The following is a 27,140-nucleotide window of genomic DNA, read 5'->3' as shown; positions in this document are numbered from 1 at the left end:
GACCAGGGGACAACTGGCCAAAGCAAAGCCAGGACGCCATATTCTTTGCCCAGCCAAGGCCCACAGGGAAACAGCTCTCTGCAGAGCTTCCCAAAGCAGCCCGGACCACGAGGGTAGCACTTGGAGAAAAACTTGCTGACAGGCACATGCATGCCCTTGAGCAGGTATGGAAGGCCCCTGCCCTAACACTGCAAACAGGATCCGGGACTGCAGGGGTTGAAATGTGTGAAAACTGGTTGGTGCCATGGCTGACACCACTGTGCTAACAAAGACAACAGGCTGGGAATCAGGAAAAGCCTCAGAATCCCCAGGGATGCCTGGGTTGCCACTGCTGGCCCAGGGTTATCTGCTGCTGGGCCTGCAAAGACTCATCAACTCGCCCACTCCTGAGAGAACAAAGGCACAGCAAAGTGGAGACCCTTCACCAAAATCCCTGTCCCTGGGGGCCTGCAGCAGTGAGCCAGGCCCCCCCCCCCCCGCCTGGCCCCACAGCAAGACTCTGAGGTCTTCCCACCTAGCAGGCTCCTCAGCTCTCAGGTAAGAGTACCGAGCATTCTGCGCTTCCAAAGCAAAGACTCAGAGCAGCATCTTTCATGTCAAGTCAGGGGCTGCCCAGAAGGCCGGGCAGACCATGTGCAAAAGGGGCTAGCTGGTTCTGGGGTGGGCAGAGGAAAACACAAGTTCAGGCTTTTGAGAAGCTGCCAGAAAAGTCAAACGAGTTCCTTGCTCATGAGAGCCTTGAGGTTCTAATCAATCAAGTCAAGGAGCTTCCAGAAGGAGCAGCTTGGGCCTGGCTCCTTTTTACCCAGTCCAGATCCAACTCTCACTGACCAGGCCAACAAAATCAAATCTAAAGCACCCCTCAACCCCGCTTTCAGACCACCAGGTGAAATTTCATGGCAGGCTCTAGCTGCTTCCCTATCCTGCCCATTCTCAGCTTCTTTCCTCCCAAGCAAAATGAACACACAAACAAGTTCACATTCATGGTCACCTGGGTGGTGCCCGCGGCCTGGCAAAATGGAAGTTACCTTAGTGCTGGGCTATGCTAATGATGACTCAGTAAACACTTGCTAGTTGGTTAAAAGAACCACCCAGAAGCCTCACTGCAACACACACAGTAGGGGCAAAAGCTGTCACCCACTCACTCAGTAACCCCTCATCGTCAGATTCCTGCCCTGTGACACATAAGACAGGAGGGAAGTGTGCGGATCTGGACTCCCACAGGGGCTGCACTCAGCTAGCCCAAGCCACTGTGGGCAAGCCTGCCCCTGAGTCTCTATGGCCCCGTACTTGGACATCACTGTGAAAGGGACTCCGATTCTACAAAGCACTTCCTTTGGATTTCGGTTACTGGGCGAGTTGTAATGAGCATGCCCATTGCTGACTAGCTCTGTGTAAATACTCAGCAGCACCCTGGGAGCAAGACATCCGAACACCATTTTAAGGGACACATTCTCCTTACCTCCTGCCTCCTGCCTCCAATTTCATTCCAAATACCTGGGTCCTGGGCTTTTGGCTTTTTTTTTTTTTCAATCCTTATTTTCATTTGAGACTGCCCCTCTTTCCCCACCTACCAGGTTCACGCCTCAAATATGTGCAATGGCCAGGGCAGCTCTAGTTCTATTTACTAAAGTTGCTTTTTCACGAATTTTCTTCCAGCCGCTCTGGCCCATGCTCCATAACCCTGTATACAATACAGGTGCACAGATGAAATTCCCCAAGGAGAAGGGAAACACTTTCTACACATGAATCCTACGCAAGAATCTGAGGTGTACTCATGGCAGCCAGGACACAGGTTAGAAACACAGAGAGCATCGGTACAGGGACCTCCCATCACTGCTTCCTCTAGAAGACGAGGTGACAAGGTCAGGCACCAGTGCTCCAACTGCAGCGCTGCACTGAGAGCTGAAGCCGCTCTAGGCAAGCTTAGCTGGTGGACTGAGGTCTCTTCCTTCTGTATAAGCAGGGGATACAAACATCCAGCTTCCCGGGGAGGGTGGGAGCCAGCTAGGAGAGCAGGTACAATGCACCATTGGCTGGGAGTGCTCAGCACCGAGGTCTTGCTCACCCAGTCCCTGTCCAAAGGCCACCAGAACAGGCAGGTCCCACCAGCCCTGACCCTAGCTTGTGTGCTTTCTGTCTGGTTCCCAACCTCGCCTCTTTTCAGTCTAAAACACAGGTCAGTGAATCACAGTCCAGTTCACACCTTATCTGGTGTGCTACTGTTTTTGTAAATAACAATTTACCTGTCATCTATGGCTGCTTTTATACTACATGAGTGGCTTCAGAAAGCAGATGTGTGGAGCAGAAAACACGTTTCTCATCCAGCCTTTTCCAGCAAAAGCACACCAATCCCCAGCAGCAGGTGGCAGGACCAGGGTTCCTTTTGAGCTCCTGCTGGAGCCTGCAAGCTCTGTTTAAATAGCTGCTCCCTGGTCCTCCCTCAGAGGTCTAACACACAAGTGTTTCCTTTAAGAAACATTCTCTGCCGCACTCAGGTGACAGAATTCCAACCCGCCTTAACAGCTGCTGGTCTGTCTTCAAGGTCATTTCCGGCAGCTGCAGTCCGCCTACTGCCCCCTGGCCCATCCCTAGCCCTTGCCACTTGCTGATTGGCAGGGACTCCTGAGTGCTCTGGAAGAGGAAGTAAGGCCTGCTCAGGTCACCTTCATCATCTCTTTGGACAGCTCCCTCATGGTGGCCTGGATTTCCGGGATCTTGACGAGGCTCTGCATGGCCCTCATCACCTCTGTGCTCTTCTGCAGGGAGCCAGCCACGCGCAGGACCGCTGAAAGGGAAAGGCTGCAGTCAGGCAGGCCCGAGCGGCAGGCGGGAACCCAGCAGACGGCCGAACATGCAGTCACACATGTGCCCTAAGGAGTCACATGATCAAGAGTGATCCTTCCAAACTGCAGGCTACCTGGGCTCCTACAGGTGCCAATTCTCCAAGCATGCACGACCGGCCGACCTGGAGAGGGAGCTAGAGGCCTGAGCTGACCTTTAGGGAATGACACCAGGTCACAATGACCATAATAACCGAGGACAAATCACAAATAGGAGGAACCTTGTATGGATCACACTGGCAAAGAGGTAGCCACAGGCTACCCATGCAGCTGCCCAAACACCAGCGCAGGGGCACAGGGTCTACTCTGTAAGAATCTGTGTCACTAGTCCCCCTGGAAAGCGAGAAGAACCAGGGTAAGACAACCAGTATGTGCAGATACATCAGGGGGCTACAGCTCCTCATAGAGAAAAACCTGTAGTTTGAGGTCATATACAAAAGAATATCTGCTTGATAAGAAGTTACAGCAGTAGCAGAGGAAAGATCTTTAACAGGTCCAAATAAAGGTCCAGACACTGTCCTAATCTATTTAGGAATCTCATGAGATGGAGACTCCTGGGAATTGTTTTACAACATGCCTGCTCCAGCCCTGGGGGGCCAAGGAAGCCAGGAGTCAACCCTGCATTCACAACTTTTTTTTAAAGATTTATTTATTTGTATTGAAACATCAGATATACAGATAGGAGGAGAAACAGTGGGTGCAGAATCCTAATCAAGGCTTTGGGCCAGCCTCGACTGCTTTCCCAGGGCACAAGCAGGGAGCTGGATGAGAAATGGGGCTGCTGGGATTAGAACCGGCGCCCATATGGGATTCTGGCATGTGCACCCACATGGGAGACCAGGGAGGAGCTACAGACTCCTGGTTTCAGATTGGCTGAGCTCTGATCCACTGCTGCTACCTGGGGAGTGAGCCAGCTGACAGAAGATTGTTTTTTCTCTTTTTCTCTGTAAATCTGCCTAATTAAAAAAAAAAAAAAAAACTTTAAAAAAGAAATGTACAAATACCCAAAGTAATCTACAGATTGAATGCAATCCCTATCACAGCCATATATGAAAAAATACTGATTGTCACTAAACATCAGGGAAAGGCAAATCAAAACCACAGTGAGAGGCCTGGCGTGATAACCTGGTGGCTAAATCCTCACTCTGCATGCGCTAGGATTTCATATGGGTGCTGGGAAAGCAGTCAAGAATGGCCCAAAGCCTTGGGATCCTGCACCCATGTGGGAGATCTGGAAGAAGTTCCTGGCTCCTGGCTTTGGATCGGCACAGCACCAACTGTTGTGGTCACTTGAGGAGTGAATCATCAGACGGAAGATCTTCCTTTCTGTCTCTCCTCCTCTCTGTACATCTGACTTTCCAGAAAAGTAAATAAATATTTAAACAAACAAACAACAACTGAGATTGGGCTTCCGGAGGTGGTGCAGTTTTGAGGGCTCCTCTGCTGCCTTCCAGAGGGAGCACATGCCAGCACCCACACCTTGGAAGTCCACGCCCCATGTGCGATCTCCATTTCTGCTCAGCACAGCACAATGACAGAAGCATGCATGCATGTGTGCACACATACACATACAAAGAAAAATGTTTTTCTTCAGTCCATAAGAAAAAAAAAGTATGGCAGATAAAAATTATTTCATAATTTTAAAAAAGAATGAGAAGTCACAACCTGCAAGAAGGTACCTGCAAAACACATCTGGTAAACATACATAGATAGATCAAACATAGATCAATTCTTAAAACTCAATAATAAGCAAGCAACCTGATTTTAAAAATGGCTCACAAAGCAGATACACAAATGGCAAATTAGCAAACAAGAAGACACTCAAGTTAGAATGCAAGGTAAAACAATAAAGTGCTATGAACAGACAAAAGCCAGATCCAATGCTGGCGGGGGGGGGGGGGGTGCAGCAACAGGAACTCTGCAGCCACTCTGGAAAACAGTTTGACCATTTTTTCCAAAACTAGCCATGGACTGACCATAATGTAGCAGGTATACTCCTTGGCATTTATACACATGAGTTAAAAGCTTGTTTAAAAAACCTGCATGTAGATGTTTTTAGCAACTTCATTCATGACAGCCAAATCGGAAGCAACCAAGATGTCCTTTAATAAGTGAAATGATAAATAAATTGGTTTTATTCACAAACTGGAATATTTTTAGTGCTAAAAATCAGCTGTCAAGTTACTGAAAGACAGGGAAGGAAACCGAGATGGCAGCTGAGTAAGGCAGCAATGTGCACAGCTCTTCCTGCACCAGACCTTCTTCCCAAGGCCCACGGTACCCAGGGTGAGAACACAGTGCCTTGTTTTAGCCTAGGAAAAGTCACACTGGAGGAAGGAGGACGCAAAGAGTTGCATGCAGTATGTCTCTCCAGCTTCTTGTTGTTGGGGAGGAGAATCCACACCATGCCTACTACATACAAATCCACGCCCAACAAGCCATCACGGCATTCCGCACTGCCAACCTCGTGAGGGCTGGTATGCACCCCAAAAGTTGTGCAGGATCAGAGGACTGTGAATCCCAACTGAGACCCAATTTAGCATGAGCCTGGTGGCCAAGAGGCAGCCTTTATCAACTTTCCCCAATCTCTGATCACACAGAAGGAACCACATGTCTGTGGCTTGGGACTCAGTCCAGGGTGGAATGGTAAAATTCAACACTGGACACACACTAGTAGCCGCTGCCCCAATGTCAGTGCCTGTGGGTGGGCAGAGTCTCTAGACTTGGCCTAGCACTGGGAAAAGGCCAGCATCCTGGGATGGGAGTGGGGGGTGAACTTGTTTTGGCACATGTTACTGCCAGCCTCATGCAGACCTGCTGTGTACCTTGGAGATGACACCAGGTCTGCCTGCTGTGAGAGCTAGCAGTGCCATGCGTCACATCAGACTGGGCAGCCTCTGTCACCCTTTCTTTAATCCTTGGGCAAACAGCAAGGAACCACAGCACTGTGCCAGCCAGGCTGGTAAAACCCACCATCAAGCACATCCTAACGGTTCTTATCTTCAGGCCAGTGCTTGTGGATGGAGTCCTGTGGCCCCAGCTGATGGGACCCACACTGTAGCGAGCATCACCAGGCGACTTAAGTGGTCCTGGGCTGTGAGTTTGCCTCAACCACACAGAGACCATCCTGCACTGTGCTCTGTACCATGCTGGTCTACTGGGCTGTGGGTTCTGGGCGTGCCCTGGCTGTGGAAAGGTTCGCAAGACAGACTATCTCTTCTTTTAATAACTTACTTATTTGAAACAGAGAGGGTGAAGAAGCGAGAGAACCTTCCAACTGCTAGTTTACCCCCTAAATTGCTACAACAGTCAGGGTCAAAACATAACATGGGTGGCAGGGGGCTCCAAGTATTTGAGCCTTTGGCTGCTGCTTTCCCAGACACATTGGCAGACAGCTGGATCGAAGTGCAGCACCAGAGACATCACCCATATGGGAGATGCAGAAAAAGTCCAGGCTCTTTTTTAAAAAAGATTTATTTTTATTGAAAACGCAGATATATAGAGAGGTGCAGAGACAGAGAGGAAAATTTCCCATCCAATGATTCACTCCCCAAGTGGCTACAATGGCTGAAGCTGAGCCAATCTGAAGCTAGGAAGCTGGAGCCTCTTCCATGTCTCCCACAAGGGTGCAGGGTCCCAAGCTTTGGGCCGTCCTCGACTGCTTTCCCAGGCCACAAGCAGGGAGCTGGATGGGAAGCAGGGCTGCTGGGATTAGAACCAGTGCCCATATGGGATCCCAGAGCATTCAAGGCGAGGACTTTAGCCGCTATCGTGCTTCCACCACTCCCCCCACCTTTTTTTTTTTTTTACAGACAACACACAATCATGTTCTCCAGGTAGAGAATCTAAGATTCTGCAAGCTGTAAGAGAAAAAAAAAAAAAGCATCCCGATTGACCTAACCAAGTGTTTCTCAGCACACCTCACAAGACAGGAAGGAATGGGGCAAAAAGTTTGAGTACTAAAGAAATGAAACTGCCAACCATGAATACCTCATCCGGCAAAGCTGTCCTTCAGATGTGACAGATATTCCCAGTCAAAACAGAAGAGATTGTATTACTACCAGACCCAATTCGAGAAATACTAATAATGGGAGTTATTCAAATTGAAAGAAAAGACACACTAACCAGGAAAAAAGAAAACATCAGAAGGTAGAAAATTCACTGGTAAGTTATGTCTAAAATTTCAGGAAACATGGGACATAAACCACAGCTTTAATATGAAACCTAAAAAGTAAAATAATAAAAAAAAAACTAGTGAGAACTACACTTACATGCTAAGAGACAGGCAATACTGAAAGGTAAAATGGCACATCAAAAACCCAATTTGTGGGGAAAAATGGAAAACAAGCATAGTGGTTTTTTTTAAGGTTTATGTATTTTTATTGCAAAGTCAGAAATATAGAGAGAGGAGGAGAGACAGAGAGGAAGATCTTCTGTCCAACAATTCCTCCACAAGTGACAACAGCTGGTGCTGCGCCAATCCAAAGCCAGGATCCAGGAACTTCCTCCAGGTCTCCCACATGGGTGCAGGGTCCCAAGGCTTTGGGCCATCCTTGACTGCTTTCCCAGGCCACAAGCAGGGTGCTTGACGGGAAGTGGGGCAGCCAGGACTGGAACCGGTACCCATATGGGATCATGGCACCTTCAAGGCAAGGACTTACCTACTGGGCTACCGTGCTGGGCCCATAGTGTTCTTTATTTGTTAGTTCTTATCTCCCCTTTTTGGGTTTCTTGCCCAATATTCATAATTAATGGTCAGCTTGCTTTCAAAGTAGATTGTCATTACCAAAATAAGTTTTTAAACAAGTTCACAGTAACTGTAAAGCAAAAATTTGTAATGGACTTACTAAGAATAAGAAAGAAATCAAAACACTACAAGGGGCTGGTGTTGTGTGATAGCACTTTAACTCACCACTGGATACACTGGCATCCTATACGAGTGCTGGCTGAAGTCCTGGCTGATCCACTTCTGATTCAGCTCCCTGTCCATGCACCCAGGAAAGCAACAGCCCAACTGCTTGGGGCCCTGTTACCCACATGTGGAACCCAGATGAGGCTCCAGGCTCTTGGCTATGGCCTGGCCCAGAACCACTCACTGCAGCCTTCTGGAGAGCGAATCAAGGAATCAGTGGATCAGTCTCTCCTCCTTTGTGACTCTACATTTCAAATAAGTAAATAAGTCTTTTAAAAACAACAACAAATCGCTTCTCTGCCTTTTGGCTAAGATCAAGTGTAGTAAAAACAACAACAAAAAAAGCACACTACCAGAGAAAAATCACTTAATAGAATCACAGTATAGTTAGAAAACAAGTATTAAAATGGAAGATTTTATGTATCAATAACTAACTACCTTAAATGTAAACAGGAACTCATTTCATCTCTGAGAACATAGAATGATAGTAAAAGGGGCAACTGGCGCCATGGCATAGTAGGTTAAGCCTCCACCAGTTTGAGTCCTGAATGCTTCATTTCTGATCCATCTCCCTTCTGATAACCTGGGAAAGCAGAGGAGGATAGCTCAAGTCCCAGGGCCTCTGCATCAGGCTCCTGACTTTGGGCCAGCCCAGCTCTGGTCACTGTGGCCATTTGGGGAACAAGCCAACAGATGGAAGATTTCTCTCTCTCTCTCTTTAACTCTTTGAAGTAAAATAAATACTTAAAACAATAAAATAAATATAATACATTTTAAAAAGATATAGGGATAGGGCCCGGCGCGGTGGCGCAAGTGGTTAAGTCCTCGCCTTGCACGCCCGGGATCCCATATGGGCGCCGGTTCTAATCCCGGCAGCCCCGCTTCCCTTCCAGCTCCCTGCCTGTGGCCTGGGAAAGCAGTTGAGGACGGCCCAAAGCTTTGGGACCCTGCACCCGCGTGGGAGACCCGGAAGAGGCTCCTGGCTTCGGATCGGCATAGTATCGACCCGTTGCGGCTCACTTGGGGAGTGAATCATCGGATGGAAGATCTTCCTCTCTGTATCTCCTCTCTGTATATCCGCCTTTCCAATAAAAAATAATAAAAATAAATCTTAAAAAAAAAAAAAAAGATATAGGGATAAAAAAGGAGACATTATAAATTATACCACAGAAATACAGAGGATTATTAGAGATTAGCATGAATAATTACATGGCAACAAATTTGATAACTTGAAAGAAACAACAACTACACCTTACCAAAACTGAATTATAAGAAACAGAGTGTCTGATCAAACCAGTAAGGATTAGTAAAACTGAACCAATACCACAAAGACCCCTATGAAAACGCAGCACAGGAGTGGATGGCCCCACTGCTGAATTCTGCCAAACGTTTAAAGAATATCAATTTGGGACTCAGTGCTGTGGCCTAGTGGCTAAAATCCTCACCTTGAACTCACTGGGATCCCATATGGGAGCCAGTTCTAATCCTAGCAGCTCCACTTCCCATCCAGCTCCCTGCTTGTGGCCTGGGAAAGCAGTAGAGGACAGCCCAAAAAGCCTTAGGACCCTGCACCTGTGTGGGAGACCTGGAAGAGCGCCTGCCTTCAGACTGGCACAGCTATGGCCGTTGTGGTCACTTGGGGAGTGAATCATTGGATGGAAGAGCTTCCTCTCTCTCTCCATCTCTCTCTATATATGACTTTGCAATAAATAAAATAAATCTTACAAAAAAAAAAGAATATCAATTTTTCTGGGGCCAGTGTGTTGGCATAGCACGCTAAATGACTTGCAAGTGCCAGCATCCCATATGGACCAGTTACTGTCTCCTGGCTCCCATCCTCAGAACAGCTCAGGTCTGGCCACTGTAGCCATTTGGGTAGTGAGCCAGTGAATGGAAGACCTCTCTCTCTCTCTCTCTCCTCTAAAACCATAAAGAATCATGATGAAGTGGGATTCATCCCAGGGATGCAGATGAATACATGCAGCCAATCTGTAAACAGACCACGTGGACAGAATGCAGGAGAAAAACCACAGGACCCTCAAGAGAAGCAGAAATGGCACATGATAAAATGTAACAAACACCCTTTCATGATCAATTCAGCATACAATGAATGAACTCCATCAAATTTAAGGCTCCAAAAGAGCAAACCAACAGCTAATATAATATTGAATGTGCAAAAGCTTCCCGAGATGTGTAACAAGACAATACGTCCATGCTGACCACTTTTATTCAATTTATTCCTGGTGAGAGTAAACAGGCAAGAGAAAAGGTAGGAAATCTACATTGCAAGGGACCACATCAAACTGTTCCCATTTGCAGAAACACAGTCTTACATACAGAAAACACCAGGACTCCACCAGCAAAGTATCACAGAATAAACAATTCTGGCAAAATTGAGACACAAAGTCAACATGCAAAAATCAGAAGCATTGGGCCCGGCGCAATGGTGCAGTGGTTAAGGTCCTCGCCTTGCACGCCCGGGATCCCATATGGGTGCCGGTTCTATCCCGGCAGCCCCGCTTCCCTTCCAGCTCCCTGCCTGTGGCCCGGGAAAGCAGTCCCGCTTCCCCGCATGGAAGACCCAGAAGAAGTTCCTGGACCCTGGCTTCGGACGGGCATAGCATTGGCCGTTGTGCTCACTTGGGGAGTGAATCATTGGACGGAAGATCTTCCTCTCTGTCTCTCTTCTCTGTATATCCGCCTTTCCAATAAAAAGAAAAAAAAGACCAAAGCAATAAACCCATACACTTATAGCAAATTTATCTTTGACAAAGGTATTCAAAACACACACTAGGGGGTGGTAGGGGGGGAAGGTATTTAAATAAATGCTGTCAGAAAAACTGGACATCTACAACCCAATAATAAAACTAATCTTCCAGGTCCAGTTCAATGGCTCAGTGGCTAAGTTCTTGCCTTGCATGTGCAAGGATCCCACATGGGCACCATTTCATGTCCTGGTCGGTACATTTCCCTTCTACCTCCCTGCTTGTGGCCTGGGAAAGCAGTGCAGGATGCCCCAAAGCCTTGGGACCCTGCACCAGTGTGGGAAACCCAGAAGACGCTTCTGCCTCCTGGCTTCAGATTGGATCAGTTCTGGTCCATTGTGGCCACTTGGGGACTGAGCCAGCTGACAGAAGATCCTCTCCTTCTCCCTGTAACTCTGCCTTTCCAACAACAATAAAATAAATCTTAAAACAAAACAAAAAAATTCCTAATCTCCTCTGTCTCCCAATATACAAAAAACTCAAAATGAATCTAAAACCTAAAGATAACACCTTAAATCTTGAAGATATTTAAAGAAAATACAGGAAAGATGCTTCAGGACAATGGACCTGGGGTAAGGAAACCACAGACAGCAGTGATTGCCAGGGGCTAGGGAAGGAAGGGTGAGCACGTGGAGCACAGAAGACTTTCAGGCTAGGGAATTACACAACTGTCCAGACCCAGAGTGAATCCTAATGTAAACCACAATAAATATGTGTCAAAGCAGGCATATTAATTTTTACAAATCTACTGCTCTGATGAGGGACAGCAACAACTGACAAGGCACATGCAGGGGGCAGGGGTGTAACTCCTCTCTGATCAATATCGGCTGGAAACAAAACTCCTCTAAGTAAATGTATTTAAAAAATAAAGACAACTACATCTTGAAGTTATAATTGAGTTAACTAGTAAGCCATCTGAATTAAAGACTGACATTTTTCTCTTCTCTTTTTTTAAGATTTATTTATTTTAGTGGAAAGTCAGATGCACATAGAAAAGAAGAGAGAAACAGAAAGATCTTGTGTTTGTGGGGTCACAAGGCCACACGCAGGGAGCTGGATGGGAAGTGGAACAGTAGGGACATGAACTGGTGCCCATATGGGATCCTGGCATGTGCAAAGCAAGGATTTAGCCAGTAGGCCATCATGCCAGGCCCAGGGCTGCCATTTTTCAAGAGGACACTAGAAGGGACCCATTGTTTCAGGATTTCACCATACAATCTACAAAAGCAACCTGTGAAAGAGCAGCCGGGCTTTGTGTCCTGTCTGGCTAGTTTCATGTACATCGGGCCTAGACTGCAGGGATCAGGACTGAGCTCCAAATCGATCACTTCCTGAGTTGGGATCTGTCGCTTCACACCTGGAGCCATTTTCCTCACCAGTGAAGGTGTAAGAGTTCCCTAATGACGTATGACCACACTTCGCCCTCACTGGTCAATCCTGACATTGACGAAGTGTGAATAACTAGGCCTAAATTCCACCCATGAGGCCAGCAGGTCAAAGCACAGACCAGCAACGAAAGTGTCAAAGACCTCTAACCATGCAGTGCCTAGGTTATAAGTCACTGTGGTCAAGTTTTGCATTCTTTGTTGAACATATTCCCCAATTCAGACAAGAAAAGAAAACTATCTAGGATATTTTATGAAATATTATATAATACTGATTCTAAAGTCTGACCAAAAATCCCACACAGTTACTATATAAAGCATCCTAATGAACTCATACGCTATTTAAAATACTGAAGTAGATTGTATAAACCTAGTAAGAGCAAAGTAAATGCACACTGAGTAGGCTTCCTACTCAGATACATATTCACAAACAGGAATAGATGTTATATACAGAATGCAAGTAGCATGAGGATAATGGCTATGTCCACTGTGTCAGTTACATGCTGAGCACACAGAATGCAACCAACGCATGAGTCACTGCATCAGTCAACCGAGGAACAAAGAATTGTTGGATGGCAGAAAGGTTCAGACCGCAAGTTAGACTGAGACACCTAATTCCTATCTAAAACTCTTCAAATCCAAAGCATCCCAATTATCTTCTATTTAATCAAATGTTAGTTAAAATGTCACTGAGGTATACACTGAACACAGTAAAAATGGCAAACTGCTATATATTTTGCTCTTACCAAAAACAAACAAAAAATCCCTAACAACCAAAAAACAAAACAAATTAAAAACAAAGAAGGGGGAGCAAGTTAAAATCCTGCAGAAAACATCACCAAATCAGCAAAAACAAAAACTAGTCGACCATGTTGAAGCCAACAAAAAAGAGGCACTAGTGCAAATCGTGGAGTAAAATGAGTGGCACCTTCCTGGTTTGGGCACTTCTCTCCAGGGCCCCTTCCCCCAGGCCTCCCCCAGTGCCCTCTCCCTCACCAGGCCTCCCTGTGGTCCCTGCTTCAACTTGCAGTGACCCTTGTGAATGGCCCACGCTCACCTGCTCAGCAGCCCTCCAGTTTTAGATGGATACACACCAACCACCAAGACGCCATCGGGCTTCCTGACTCGGGAGGAAGGTTCCCTCTCTCACCGTCAATGCCTGTCAGCTGTACCTCACAGAGTGGCACCCAAGGATTTGTTGAACAAACCAATGAGTGAAATTAGAAGAGAACGGGGAAATCAACACATTCAAACTAAGGAATAACATCACCTATGTGAACATTTATTTGGCAGCAAGCCACTCAGAGAGGTTTACAGATTTGGCTCTTCCACAGAAGGAAATCGTCAGAGCTGGGTAGATATTCTCTTCTACCACAAAAACTTGAATGTTTCTTCATAAACTGTCTCTCGTTTCATAAGGGGAAGTAGGGAGGAGAGATTACAAAAAATAGAAAGTACTTGTTCCAATGTTTTAACAATGCAAATGCTGAACGACCATATGCTGAGTACAAATATAACTCACTAGAAGATACAGGAAAAGAAACTAAAATCCAGAAATAAACATAAAAAAATGAAAAGGGCTTTTTTTTTAACCTGGGGGTTCTGAACACACACCCCAAAAAAGTATCATTACAATAAAGAATAAAGAAAGGATAAGGATGGCAAATAAATCAATGTGAAGGCAGCCTGTACATCAGTCATGAAAAAGGCACAGCCAGCCACACACACCTGCCAGGTTGGGTCAGGTAGAGTGACAACCACAAATGCTGGGCAGGATGTAGAAAAATTCACTCACTCATGTAGTGAGTGGTAGAATTTAAAACACAGCCTTGATGGATGACAGCCCATGCAACCAAGAAACCCTACAACTGGTCTACCGCATTTATCCCAACGAGATAAAAACTTACCTACCTATAAAAACTTGGAACAACAGATGAGAGCTCCCTCTTTGTTTCTGTCTGCCCCCAGAACAAACAAAATATGGCAGGGCCACCACAGTAAATATAATGTCTGATACACAAGTATTTCACAGTAATTAGCAGGACATTTCAAATTTCTTACCATGAAAAAAATGATACCTAAATGCTGAATATGCTAACTTGATTTTATATGCTTACATTTTATTTTATATAAACCTTTCTAATAATCTTGTAATACTTTAAATTTTAAAAACCCCAAGATATCATGAAAAATCTTTTAATTTGGGAATTAAATTTAATTCAGTCTTTAAATTTCACAAATATTAAGTATTACCCCAAAGACCCACACCTTGCTAAATCACTTTCCAGTACTTCACAATCAACGAAGGTCAAAGGTGGCCTGGCAGACTGCCACCCTGCCCGGCCCTTCCTTTGCATGCCTTCCTGGCCCCTCTAGCGGCCGTGTCCCCTCAGCCAAGAGCTCAGAGCCCTCGTGAAGTTCCAGTCACCCAGGAGCCCACCAGGTTCAACATCCACTTCTTCCCTACCTTTTAAAATGATAAAATATACATGAAGCTTATTATTTAAACCAAAAGTTTGTATAACAGAACTTGCAACTTTAGCCATTTTTAAGTGCACAGTTCAGCAGCTTCATGTACAAATCACTGTGCAACCACGTCCTCCATCCATCTCTGTGATGTCTCTCTTCTTCACAAACCCGTACCTACTAAGCTCAACTTGCCATCTCCCTCCTCCTTGTTACCCTTAGCAACCATAAAACTTCCTGTCTGACACTCCAGGTACTTCATTTCATGTAAGTGGAATCTTACAGTATCTGCCCTAGTTTTTCATGTTCTTTTTTCACTTAGCATGTCTTCAAGGTTCACCCTTGCTGCAGCATAGTTCAGAATCTCCTGTCTTTGTAAGAACAAATAATATTCCACTGTGCACAAACACCACATTTTTGTTTATCTAGTCATCTATCAACAGGCATCTGAGGTGCTTCCACGCTTTGGCTACCGTAATAATGTGGTGATAAGCACAGTTGGGCACTGTCTATCTGGGTTCCTGCTTTAAATTTTTTTGAGTACATGCCCAGAAATAGAATTGCTGTATCATTTGGAGAAACTTCTTGCCCCACCTTTGAACCCGTCTCCCACCTAAAACTCATCATCTGTCTTATTGTGCAAAGAGCTGCTGTCAGAAAGCTGCTGCCTGAAAGCATTTAATTATGACAATATATTAATAGCCAATAAAGCTTAATACTTTACCCCTCCCAGGGATACCTGCATTTTAATGAAGGAACATCTTAAGGGAAAGGAATAACTTTGTCAGAGCAGCAAGGGGCTGGAGTGGGATGGGACAAGCACAAGACTCCTTAGAAGCCTCGATACGCTACAGATTCCCCCTCTGCACTCCCAGAATGTACATTCCTCCTCTGTTCCACCCCAGGTCCTATCCTATCCCCGCTCCCTGCTGTACTTGTTCCCCCACTGGGCAACAATCCATTGCAAATCTGGAATCCAGGCTCTTGAGCCTGGAACATTAACAGGCTTGTTAAGAACCTAAGTCCCTTTACTCTGCATCCTAATATGCCCTTCAGAGTGCTGTCCCTCCCAATCCATTCCCATCAAACCAGGTCAGCTCCATCCTGTTACTTCGCGATTCCCACTGACTCCAACCTCCCTGCACCTGCAGTCTGTGCTCGCAATGTGCCAAAGTCCTTCACTCTCATGAAATGAAACTCTCAGAACTCTGCCTTCCACCTACCTTTACCTCCCACATCTCCCCTGCAAGCGCTCCTGTCAAACTGCTTCCTGAACATGGTCTGAACATTTCACCTGTGCCTTTGCGCACCTAACCCCTCTACACAGGCGCCTCCCTGGCCCTCCCCAAAATATCTTTCCTCTGAACAGTGCATGCTGCACTGTAAACTTGTTTTTTTAAGAATCTTTGCATCAACAGCTATAAAACTTGTCTTTTCCGCCTCCCTGCTCACTCTGCAGCCAATCCTCTGCCCTGCTGAGCACACCAACTTCCTGCCCCTTCCTTCAGTGTTGTGATTGCACAGTAGTTTTTGATCCCAAACCTTCACACACGCTGTCCACTCAGCAGGGCACATGTCCCAGCCCCTTCATACCCAACTGCTCACTTTCCATCAGATTTCATCAGTGCCCAAAAGGAGCCATTCTTTATTCTGTGTTTTCTTTGTCCACCCTCTCAATTCACAACCAAAACTGCCCATCTATCTGACTGAATTATTTATTTGTATTACATTTATTCACTTTCTACTTTATACCCTAAAACTACAAAGCAGGGACCGTGCCTGTACTGCTCACGACTCCAACCCGTTGTCCTGCAGTATGCCCAGCACATAAGGATTGAAAAATATATACACAAGTATGTGCAAGCTTTTGCTGAATGAGTTAACACTTTCCTCATTGCAGTTCAGGCTCTGCCTTTAGGCAGGGAAAAGTAGGCGCAGGGTCTGCACTTAAGACAGCCTCTCCCATCTTTTGGGAGCTAACACTGAGATAACCAAAATGAAGAACTCAAGAGAAGAAATGAAAATAAATCAGCTGTGATTTCAATGTGATTTGATTCCTAAATTTATTCAGGTGTTAGAAACCGAAGGGTCATAAATTAATGGCACTATGGGCCCAGTGAGATAGTGTAGTGGTTAAAATCTTCGCCTTGCATGCGCTAGAATCCCACATGGGTGCCGGTTCTGGTCCTGGCAGCTCCGCTTCCCATCCAGCTCCCTGCCTGTGGCCTGGGAGAGCGGTCGAGGACGGACCAAAGCCTTGGAACCATGCACCTGTGTAGGAGACCTGGAAGAACTGGCTCCTGGCTTCAGACTGGCTCAGCTCTGGCCGTTGCGGTCGCTTGGGGAGTGAACCATCGGACACAGGATTTTCCTCTCTGTCTCTCATCCTCTCTGTATATCCGCCTTTCCAGTAAAAATAAATAAATCTTTTTAAAAAGAAATTAATGGTACTAACATATAAACTTAATTCTATTAGGATATTTAGAGGGAAGGGCTTCTGAGAGTGATGGAGCTGCTCTGGGTCATTAGAGTGGATTCCCCCTGGAGTGAATGCTGGTTGCCTTTATAAGGAGACAAAGGTGTGGGCAGACAAGCACACACTCTCTCTCTTGTCACATGATGGTCTATGCCACTCTAGGCAGGACAGGGCTGGAGGACTTACTCTTACTGAACAGGGTACCTCCAGGACCATGAAGAAAACAAGGTTAGCTTCTACCACTAGTTACTTAATGTAGGTTAATGACTATGTAAAGACAATGTCCACAATCTCCAAGAATAAGGAGAGAATACCAACCAGGGGTCTCTCAAGAGCATGAATGTGAGCATGTCAAATAAAAATCGTATTTAAACACCATGTTTGATTTCTAAAGGAACTGCTGGTGCATACTTTTCTCTAACTTTGGAAAAGAGCGCAAAACCTTTTTTAAAAATGAGATTTTGAAATGTCATCTTTTTTTGCGTACTTATTCTATAAATAAATGTCCATTTTCCATGAACAAAAAAAAATTGGCTTAAATTTCTCAGAAAGTAAAACATAAACAGAGAACCTGGTGATGTGGCCTAGTGGCTAAAGTCTTCGCCTTGAACTCACCGGGATCCCATATGGGCGCAGGTTCTAATCCCGGCAGCTCCACTTCCCATCCAGCTCCCTGCTTATGACCTGGGAAAGCAGTCAAGGATGGCCCAAAGCTTTCGGACCCTGCACTGGCAGGTGGGAGACCCAGAAGAGGTTCCTGGTTCCCAGCTTCGGATTGGTGCAGCACCAGCCATTGCTGTCACTTGGGGAGTGAATCATTAGACGGAAGATATTCCTCTCTGTTTCTCCTCTTCTCTGTATATCTGACTTTGTAATAAAAATAAATAAATCTTAAAAAAAAACATAAACAGAACCAATGATAATAACATTCAGAATCTGCATAAGTTAACAATTACCAAATGCCAAGCAATGGATTAAGCATGGTCATCATTCCAGATAGACAGAAGACATTACTATCACCCTGAAAACAAAAAATGGGAAAAGTAAAAGAAAAAACACCAAAACGATCAGCCTGGGAAACCCAACAACTGACTAAAGCCATGTGCTGTCCGAAAAGGAAAGGGGAATACAATGGCAAAGAAGTGCACAGACACACATCCAAGAATGGAGAGAGCCCAGGCAAGCCCTCAGGTGTGAAGAATTCACCAAGGACTAATGGACGGAACCCTCAGCTTTCTTGCTACGAAGATAAGACTTCTGAAATAACCCAGTCAGACAAAAACAAACAGAAAATAATTCAAGAGTGAATAGAGCCTATGAGACACATAGGATGTCAATAAGCAACTATTTGTATAATAGGGATACTGAAGGGGAAAGGCACTGAGAACTACAGAAAGGAATGATAGCTGAAAACTTTTCAAATCTTGAAAGAGATACGGACATCCGGATACAGGAACCTCAAAGCACCCTAAGCAGACTCAACAAAATATTGGCAAAGGTTAAGGACAAAGAAAAAATCCTAAAGATATCAAGAGAAAAATGTTAAATCACATATAAAAGAAAGCCAATTAGACTAACAGCAGACGTCTCATGAGAAATGCTACAGGCCCACAAAGAGTGGGATGATATATTCAAGGCCATGAAAGAATAAAATTTCCAATTGAGAATATTATAGCCAGTGAAGACACTCTTTAGAAATGAAGGAGAGTTAAGGTACATACCAGATAAACAAAACCAGGAAAAATCATTACCATCAGATCAACTTCATAAGAAATCCTGAAGTTTCATATCAGAAGATATATCATAAAATAAGTGCACCTAACACAAGACCAGCCAGAAATACAAAGCAAACTATTAGTCCTAAAGGGAGAGATAGACACTAAGACCATAATAGTAGGGAATTTCAACACCCCATTGTCCTCAATTAACAGATCACACAGAGGAAAAAATAACAAAGCCACATCGAAATCAAAGCATTTTTACCCAAGAACTACAGAACACACAGTCCTCTCCTCAGCACCTGGACATATTCTAGGATAATGGACTACAAATAACGTTTCAGTAAATGTTTAAAAATTGAAATTATGACATGTATCTTGTCGGACAGCAAAGGTATAAAAAACTAGAAAACAACAAGGATACAAACTTTACAAATACACTAAAATTGAACAACATGCTATTATATAACCAATGGATCACTGCAAAATGTTAAAATAAAAATTTTAAAAATTTCTTGAAGCAAATGAATATACAACATATCAAAACCTGTAGGTGTTGGTGCCAGTTTGAACCCAAGTACTCCACTTTTGATCCAATTCCTCCCTATTACTAGTGTCCTGGAAGAGCAGAAGAAAACCCAATTACTTGGCCCTGCCACCCATGTAGGAGATTCAATGAAACTTTTTGGTTCAGCTAAGCCCAGGCCATTGTAACCACCTGAAGAATGACCCAGCAGATGGAAGATCTCTGTCTGTCCCTCACTTTTTTTCTAAAAAATTTATTTTTATTGGAAAGCCAGATATACAGAAGAGAAACAAAGATCTTCTGTTCAGTGGTTCACTTCCCAAGTAGTTGCAACAGGCCTGAGCTAAGCAAATTTGAAATCAGGAGCCAGGAGCTTATTCTGGGTCTCCCACATGGGTGCAGGGGCCCAAAGCTTTGGGCCATCCTCTGCGGCTTTCCCAGGCCACAAGCAGGGAGCTGGATGGGAAGCAGGGTCACTGGGATTAGAACCGGCGCCCATATGGGATTTCGGCATGTGCAAGGCGAGGACTTTAGCCACCAGGCTACCATACCAGGCCCAAAAATAAATCTTTTCAAGAATTATTTTAAAACACTCATGGAGAAACAGAATTAAATTCTATTTTGATGCAAAAAATCCTATATCCATAAACATGAAGGATCTACAAAAGTTCATGAAAATGTATGACGAAAAAAGTGCACAAATTTCAAATCTGTTTGCAACATAAGGAGTTATAAAATTTATTTATTTGAAACTTAGAGTTACAGAGAAAATCCTCCCATGCACAGATTCACTCTCCAGGTAGCCTTTTACAGCCAGGCTAAGCCAGAAGCCAGGAGCTTCAACTGGGTCTCTCATATGGACGGCAAGGACCCAAGTACTTGGGTTGCCTTCCACTGCTTTTCCAGGCCACCAGCAGGGAGCTGGATCAGAGGCGAAGCAACCAGGACACTAATCAATGACCACATGGGATGCTGGCATCCCAGGCAGCATAATCCATTAGGCCACAATGCCCCAGGCCTCTGAATTTCTTTTAATTTTGCTTTCCACTAATTTTCTGAAGTAATCTCATCCACTTTAAGCTGACTGGTACTAGGTGATAATGCATGCATTTACTATATCATCTTCTAAATTCAATCTTCATAACTTGGTGGGGGCAGGGAAGAGGCTGTACATGCATGCACTGTTTCAGAGGAAAAAAAGGCAAAAGAAAAAAAAGGACTATATTTTCTGCTGTTGAATGAGTAAAGGAAACAACAACATTTTAAAATAAGCTTAACATGTTCAACCAAGCATGCATCCTTTCAGCATGTTGCAGGAAAGGTAGGCGATAATTATAAATCTTTCAAAGATGGTTATAAATTAAGAATATTTCCTTGAACTTTCAAAGTGACCAATAAGATTAACCTATTCATGACATTAAATACTTAGTTTTATCAAAACATAAACCCAGGTGGATATATTCAGTATTTACAGGGACCAAATTCATCATTTTAAGGCTAAAATATCACAGTTTTTAAAAGTGAAGACAATGAGTTTTTGAAGATTTGGCATAATTTGTCATTTTGCTCACACTCTTTCCCAACACTGGCCTATTTTCTATAGTAGCTGGAGAAAGAAAATGATGATATTCAATATCAGGTATATTTTTAAAACACATCAAACACAAAGAAATACCTACAGAGCAAATACAACCCAAACAACAGATTAGGAACTCATCTAACACCATTCTCTAAGCTGAAATATTTAGTTCTGTTCTAACTTGAGTGTGACATACTCAACATAGTACCTAATAGACTTGAAAATATTTTTCATAGAAAAATTTTTTTGAGTTTACATTTAATCTAAACACTTCACAGTCACCTGCTGCCATTATCAAGGAATAATCATTCTGAGTTAGGACTTTCTACTTTTTTTTGATGGGGCAGTCAGATATAGAGAGAGGAGGAAAGACAAGAGGAAGATCTTCCATCTGATGATTCACTCCCAAGTGGCCGCAACAGTCGGAGCTGAGCCAGGAGCCTCTTCTGGGTCTCCCACAAGGGTGCAGGGTCCCAAGGCTTTGGGCCGTCTCAACTGCTTTCCCAGGCCACAAGCAGGGAGCTGGATGGGAAGTGGGGCCACTTGGATTAGAACCAGCACCCATATGGGATCCTTCTGCGTCCAAGGCAACGACTTTAACTGCTAGGCTACTGTGCTGGGCCCCGGGACTTTCTGCTTTAACAGAAATTAAGAAAAGAAACCAACTGGATGTCCATTTTAACCCAGGACTCAAGGAGCTACTGACCCAGAGACAGATAATTGTCAAAGACCACAAACATTACACTGGAGACTCAAAGGAAAACAAAGAACACTTTACGTAGTTTTTATCATCATCTAAAATTAACAGTTCACGTGTACACAAAACACACATGATACAGTCCTAGGATGTGAGGATACATGAAGCAGAGAGGGGGCAGAAAAGCGGGCAATCTATTTTAAAGTTGTACCTTGTGCTGCTCTGGACTTCAAAGCTAGCAAACCCTCTTCCTTAGCTCCTCTGCAAATCTACAGACCAACCTTTGCTCCTACAACCCAATTAAGACACTCAGTAAAACTGTGCGCATTATCCATAGTGTCGTGACTTCTAAACTAGCAAATCTATGCACAGATTCTGTCATTACTTCAAAAACACTGGTAAAGGAAACAAAACCATACTTCATAATAACTGAAAATTGTATTTTGCATTAGTACAACATACCAAACCAGACAACATAAAGAATAAATCCAGAAGCGTCTGCTTTCCTGCCCAGGAACACCTATGTGGGTAATCGCAATGGCATCACAGGCGACGGCGAGGTCCCTGCCCCCTTACCGAGCTGGTTCTTCATCCCCATGAGCACCGAGTTCATATGGGCTTTGGAGGCGTGCAGCTTGCTCACAGCCTTCCTGGACCGGATCATCTCCTTGGCCAGAACCACACAGACATCCTTCTGGCCCTTCTTGGCAGCATCTTTCACAGACCGCTTCACTTTTTCCTCTTCTCTTTGTATGTCTAAATTTAGATCACAGCACCAAAAAGGGTAAATCAGGCTTCTGCCACTCAAATCTGTTCTTATTGCAATCTAAACCTATCACAGTGGAAAACATTGAATACAAATGAAATAAAAATAACAAAATGAAAATAATGTGATGTTATTTCCAGAAACACCATTACAACAGTTTAGGAGTAAAAGGAAAAGTTTAATGCTATTACACTTGAACTTCAAAACATCACTGAGGCGATCATATGATTTTTGCCCTTCATTTAGTCGATATAAATTTATTGATTTATATGTGTTGAATCATCATTACATTCTGAGAAGAATCCCACTTGATGATGTGAATATTCTTTTTAATGTGCTGTTGGATTTGACTTGCTAATTATTTTATTGTGGATTTTTGCATCTATATTCAAGAACACTGGTCTGTAGCCTTCTTCGGTTGTAAACTTGCCTGGTTTTGGTACCAAGATAATGCTGGCCTAAGGGAATGAATTTAGAAGAATTCCATCCTCTTTTTGTTTTTTGAAAATAAGAACTAATGTTAATTCTGCTTTAAAAGTCTGGTAAAGAAACCAGTGTTGTGACACAGGTTACAACACCAGCTTCCTATATGGGCCCCAGGAAGAGACCCAGCCACCTCACTTCCTATCTAGCTGTCCCGCAGCTGTGACTGGGAGGGCAAAGGGGGTCCAAGCACTTGGGCCACCGCCTCCCACATAGCAGATCCAGTTGGTGTTACGGGCTTCTAATCTTGGCAGCCATTTGAGGAGAAAACCAGCAGATGGAAAATCTTTCCTCTTTCCCTTCCTTTCTTCTCTGTCTCTGTTCCTACTCTCTCTTTTATTTTTATAAATCTTTAAAATCACAATAATAAAAGATAGTTTGGCCAGTCATCTAGTCTGGGGTTTTTCTCTGAGATTTTTGGTTGTTGATTTAATCTTGTTGCTCATGTTGGTTTGTTGAGGTCTTCTAATCCTTTTTATTTCTATGGTTTCAGCTGCGATGTTTCCATTTTCATTTCTAATTCTATATATTTGAAATTTTTTTATTTAGCAAAAAATTTATCAATTTTGCTTATGTTTTTCAGGGAACCAGCTCTTTATGTTGAATTTTCGCATTTTAATTTTCATTTATCATGCTTTTAAAATTATTTCTTTATACCAATTTTAGACCTAATTTCTTTTGCAGCATTCTGAAGCACACGAATAGCTGTGGATTAAAGATCTCTCTCCTTTTCTGCTGCAGGCATTGACCACTGTAAACTTTTCTTAGTATTGCTTTCACTATATCTCACAGGTTTTAGTGTTGTCATTTTCATTTACTCAGAAACTTATAAAATTTCTACCTGAATTCTCCTTTGCTCCACTGGCTGTTCAGGATTAACCTGTTTAATTCCTGTGTATTTGCATAATTTTCATAGCTTTTCTTATTACTGATGTCTAGCTTCCTTACATTATGTTCAGAAAACACAACTGGATGGTTTCCATTCTTCTAAATGTGCTGAGACTAGTTTTGCGACTTTATCCTGGAGAACATGCTCTCGTGCTACAAAGAGGATGTATATTCTGCAGCCCTCGGGTGAAAATTCTGTAGCTCTCTGTTAGGTACAACTGCCTCAGTAAGCAATTTAATCTTGCTCTGTGTTGTTTTTCTCTGGATGATCCATCCATTTCTGAAACCGAAACAATCAAAGTCCCCAACACCACTGTATTAAATATTTTCCCATGCAGATCTACTGATATGTGCTTTACGTATCTGTGTACTTCAATATTCTTAAGTGTACTTTCTGATTCAACTGAACACTTTATTACTGACAACTTTCCTGGTCTGTTTTTGATTTACAATCTCTTGCCTGATAGAAGTATGGCTATGGCTGCACTGAGTATATTATTTCAGATTTTTGTTTGTAGTTTAGGTGTGTCCTTGGAGGCAAAGTGAGTTTATTGTAAGCAGGATTTTCTTTGGGTCATGTTTTCTAATCCATTGGTCACTCTGTCAGTTGGAAAATTTAGTCCTTGATCTTTGAAGCAGTTATTGAAAAGGCACTACTACTGCCATTTTTATACTCATTTTCTAGTTTGACAATAGGCCTTTTTTTTTCTTTCGTCCTTACAATCTCCATTTATGGTCCAGTGGTTTTCTTTATTGATTATTTTGATTCCTTATTATTTTTGATAAGTCTATTACAAGCCTTTTCTTTGTGGTTACCATGAAGCCCATACAAATTTCCTCCTTAATATAGCACACTATCCTGAAGCCCTAATGACTCAACACTGATTATGCCAGAAAGAGAAAAAAAGTAAATAAGAAATCCTAATAAAGCACCCACACTTATGTACCATTCCTCCCCAGATTTTGAATATTTGATGTTACATTTGACCTCTTGCTGTATTGCTTGCCTCTTATTTTAATTTAGTAATTATAATTATTTCTAATCACAGTAAGTCATGTTTACAACAGTATTCAGAATCTTTACATGTTATTACCAGTGAGTTTTCTATTTTCTGATATTTCTTTCTGACCTGTCAGCATCTCTTTCAAATAAATGCCTCTTTCTTAAGACAAGTCTGGTGGTGAGAAAGTTTGTCAGTTTCTGTTTATCTATCTCTTCATGTTTTGATAGGTTCGCTTGATATGATATTCTTGGATGAGAAATTTCTTTTCCTTTAGCAGGGGCTCATCCCACTCCTTCCTGGTGTGTAAGTCTTTTACCTCCTTGGCTAATTGCTAATTTTTTGAATGGTATAATTAACACAAGTTAAAATTTTTCTTTTCAGAATGTCCATTGTTAGAATATAAAAATAGAACTGATATTTATGCATTTTCTTTTATCTTTCCATTTTTATGTTTATTAGTTCTAACCATTTCTGTTGAATTTTCCAGGTTTTAGAAATATGAAATCTACAGAAATCATTTCACTTCTTTTCGGTTTGTGTGCCTTTCATTTCTTTTTTCTTGTCTAAGCTCTGATTGTGTCAAGGTCATTTCCTTCTATTACCTGTCTGTTAAGTGTTTTTGTCATGCCAGCATTGGTTCAGATGATCAATGTTTTTTGTCCCCCTCTTCATTCTGTATTACACTGATTAATTAATCATTTTTCACACAGATCATTTTTGACATGTTAAATCATTCTTGTACTCTAAGATAAATCTGTCACTATATAGAATGCAACTAATATATAGATAATTCCTTTAAAACTTTAAAAATTTTATATAACAGAGAGAGATACATAGTCTGACCTCCCATCTGCTGGTTTATTCCCTAAGTACCAGCAACAGGCTAAAGCAGAGAATATCTTCCACATTTCTCATACTGTGGAGTTGGGGGTGCAAGGCTGGTTGGCAGGGATTTAGTTTTAACAACAGTAGTGTTAAAAGGCTGTTAGGGATAAATAGTAAATTAGTGTCTAGAGGTGAGACTAGTTAAATATATAACAATAGTAGGAATACAAGAGTGCTAAGTAGTGATAGGGAGTTTCTTAAACTGTTAACATAACCACTATATTTGGCTTCTGTAATCATTGCTTGGCTTTGCTGCATAAAGAACAGGACCACGCCATAATAGGCCCAAGGTTGGGGAATAGAAGTTTCACTGCACTTCAAAGTCCCCTTTTTCCTCAGAGCAATGGAGTGGGCAGGAAGGAATGACCTTGGAGATGGGCCAATTGGGCATCCGCACGTCCACAAGTGGAATGTGGTCTGCACCGGTACAGGTTGCATGGGAATGTGGCCTACACCTGTATGAGTTATATGTGACCAAGATAAGGACTGCACAGTTTGCTGGAGATGTGTGATACCTGACTAAGAGGGGATAAAAACGGTCTGCAAGAGACAAGGGGAGGTCCTTGTCAAGACTCCACCACATTGGATGAGTCATGGACCCTAGCTCGAGCTAGCAATAAAATTTCTTTGCTTTTGCATTGCTGCATGTGGAACTTGTCTGTCTGTGGTTCGGGGATCTTTTGGACCTAACAATATGTGTGGCAGGAATCCAATTATTTGAGTCATCACTGTTGCCTACCAGAGCAGGCAATATTACCAAGCTGGAATCAGGGGCCGGAATAAGGTATTAAGAGCAAGTACCAGGGCAAGCATTCTGCTGTAGCAGGACAAGATGCCATTTGTGATGCTGGGATCTCGTGTGGGTGCCAGTTAGCAAGTCAGCTGCTCTGCTTCCAATGCAATGCCCTGCCAATGCACCAGGGAAGGCAGCAGAATATGGTCCAAGTGCTAGGGTCCCTGTACTCATGTGGGAGACCTGGAATAAGCTTCTAACTCCTGGCTTAGACCTGGCCCACTCCAGCCATTGTAGTCACTTGGTGAGTGAACCAGTGTATAAGATTTCTCTTTCTTTCTCTATATTTCTTTATCTTTCTCCTTAACTCTGTCTTAAAAAAAAAAAAAGGCACTGCAATGTAAAACATAAGCATCTTAACACTTAGGTTAAAAGTCTGTCCCTGTATGATCAATTTAATATGTTGACTAATTTGGTTTGCTAGTATTTTACTTGGTGCATCTTTATTATTTGGCTTGCTAATCAGAGCAACACCTTGTGTTCTGAGTGTGAGAGTCACAGGCTCAGCACGCAGTGATGCAGAGTTCATTTTTCACAATGCCCCAGACACACAGCCTGAAACCCAAGGCACACACTTCTCTGGCCATTCTAGTATTTTAAAAACTCTTCTGCAATTTTATTATAAAAATTTTTGGAATAAACAAATGCTGCATTTAAGACTATCTGCTAATTTCATCTAAACTTAAGAAAAAAGCAGAACCAGGAACCATTCAGAGGCAGAGACAAACAGCAAGTCACCTCCATGTTTGCTAAGTGTCTTTCTGCCAAGACGTAATCAAAGATTACAGGGCGTATCGCCTTTCTCTGCAGTCTACTCAGTGAGCCTGAATTTGATATTGGGAACTTGCACTGTCTGAACTGAGCTGCTCCTCTCCTCAGACCTCAGAAGTGGAATGGAAGAGAGCTCTCAAAGCCAAGAATCGAAGAAAAAGATCTTGATTTTGTATTTGTAAA

General features: G+C 43.3%; 1 protein-coding gene across 2 annotated transcripts in view; it reads right to left on the bottom strand.

The window, feature by feature from the left end:
- The window catches only part of LOC121165111 (charged multivesicular body protein 3), a 45,770-nt gene that overhangs the window by 1,786 nt on the left and 16,844 nt on the right, over positions 1-27,140 (bottom strand). For both annotated transcript variants that reach the window (XM_040993575.1, XM_040993576.1), the window contains exons 3-4: positions 21,944-22,123; positions 2,667-2,788 (exon numbers count right to left, since the gene is read on the bottom strand). In XM_040993575.1, coding sequence (XP_040849509.1) covers positions 2,667-2,788; positions 21,944-22,123 — 302 coding nt within the window. The remainder of the gene's footprint in view (positions 1-2,666; positions 2,789-21,943; positions 22,124-27,140) is intronic.

The sequence above is a fragment of the Ochotona curzoniae genome, unplaced genomic scaffold (assembly GCF_017591425.1).
Source record: "Ochotona curzoniae isolate NIBS_2020 unplaced genomic scaffold, NIBS_Ocur_1.0 contig_883, whole genome shotgun sequence".
Lineage (NCBI taxonomy): Eukaryota > Metazoa > Chordata > Mammalia > Lagomorpha > Ochotonidae > Ochotona > Ochotona curzoniae.
This window is presented reverse-complemented; position numbering and strand designations above follow the sequence as displayed.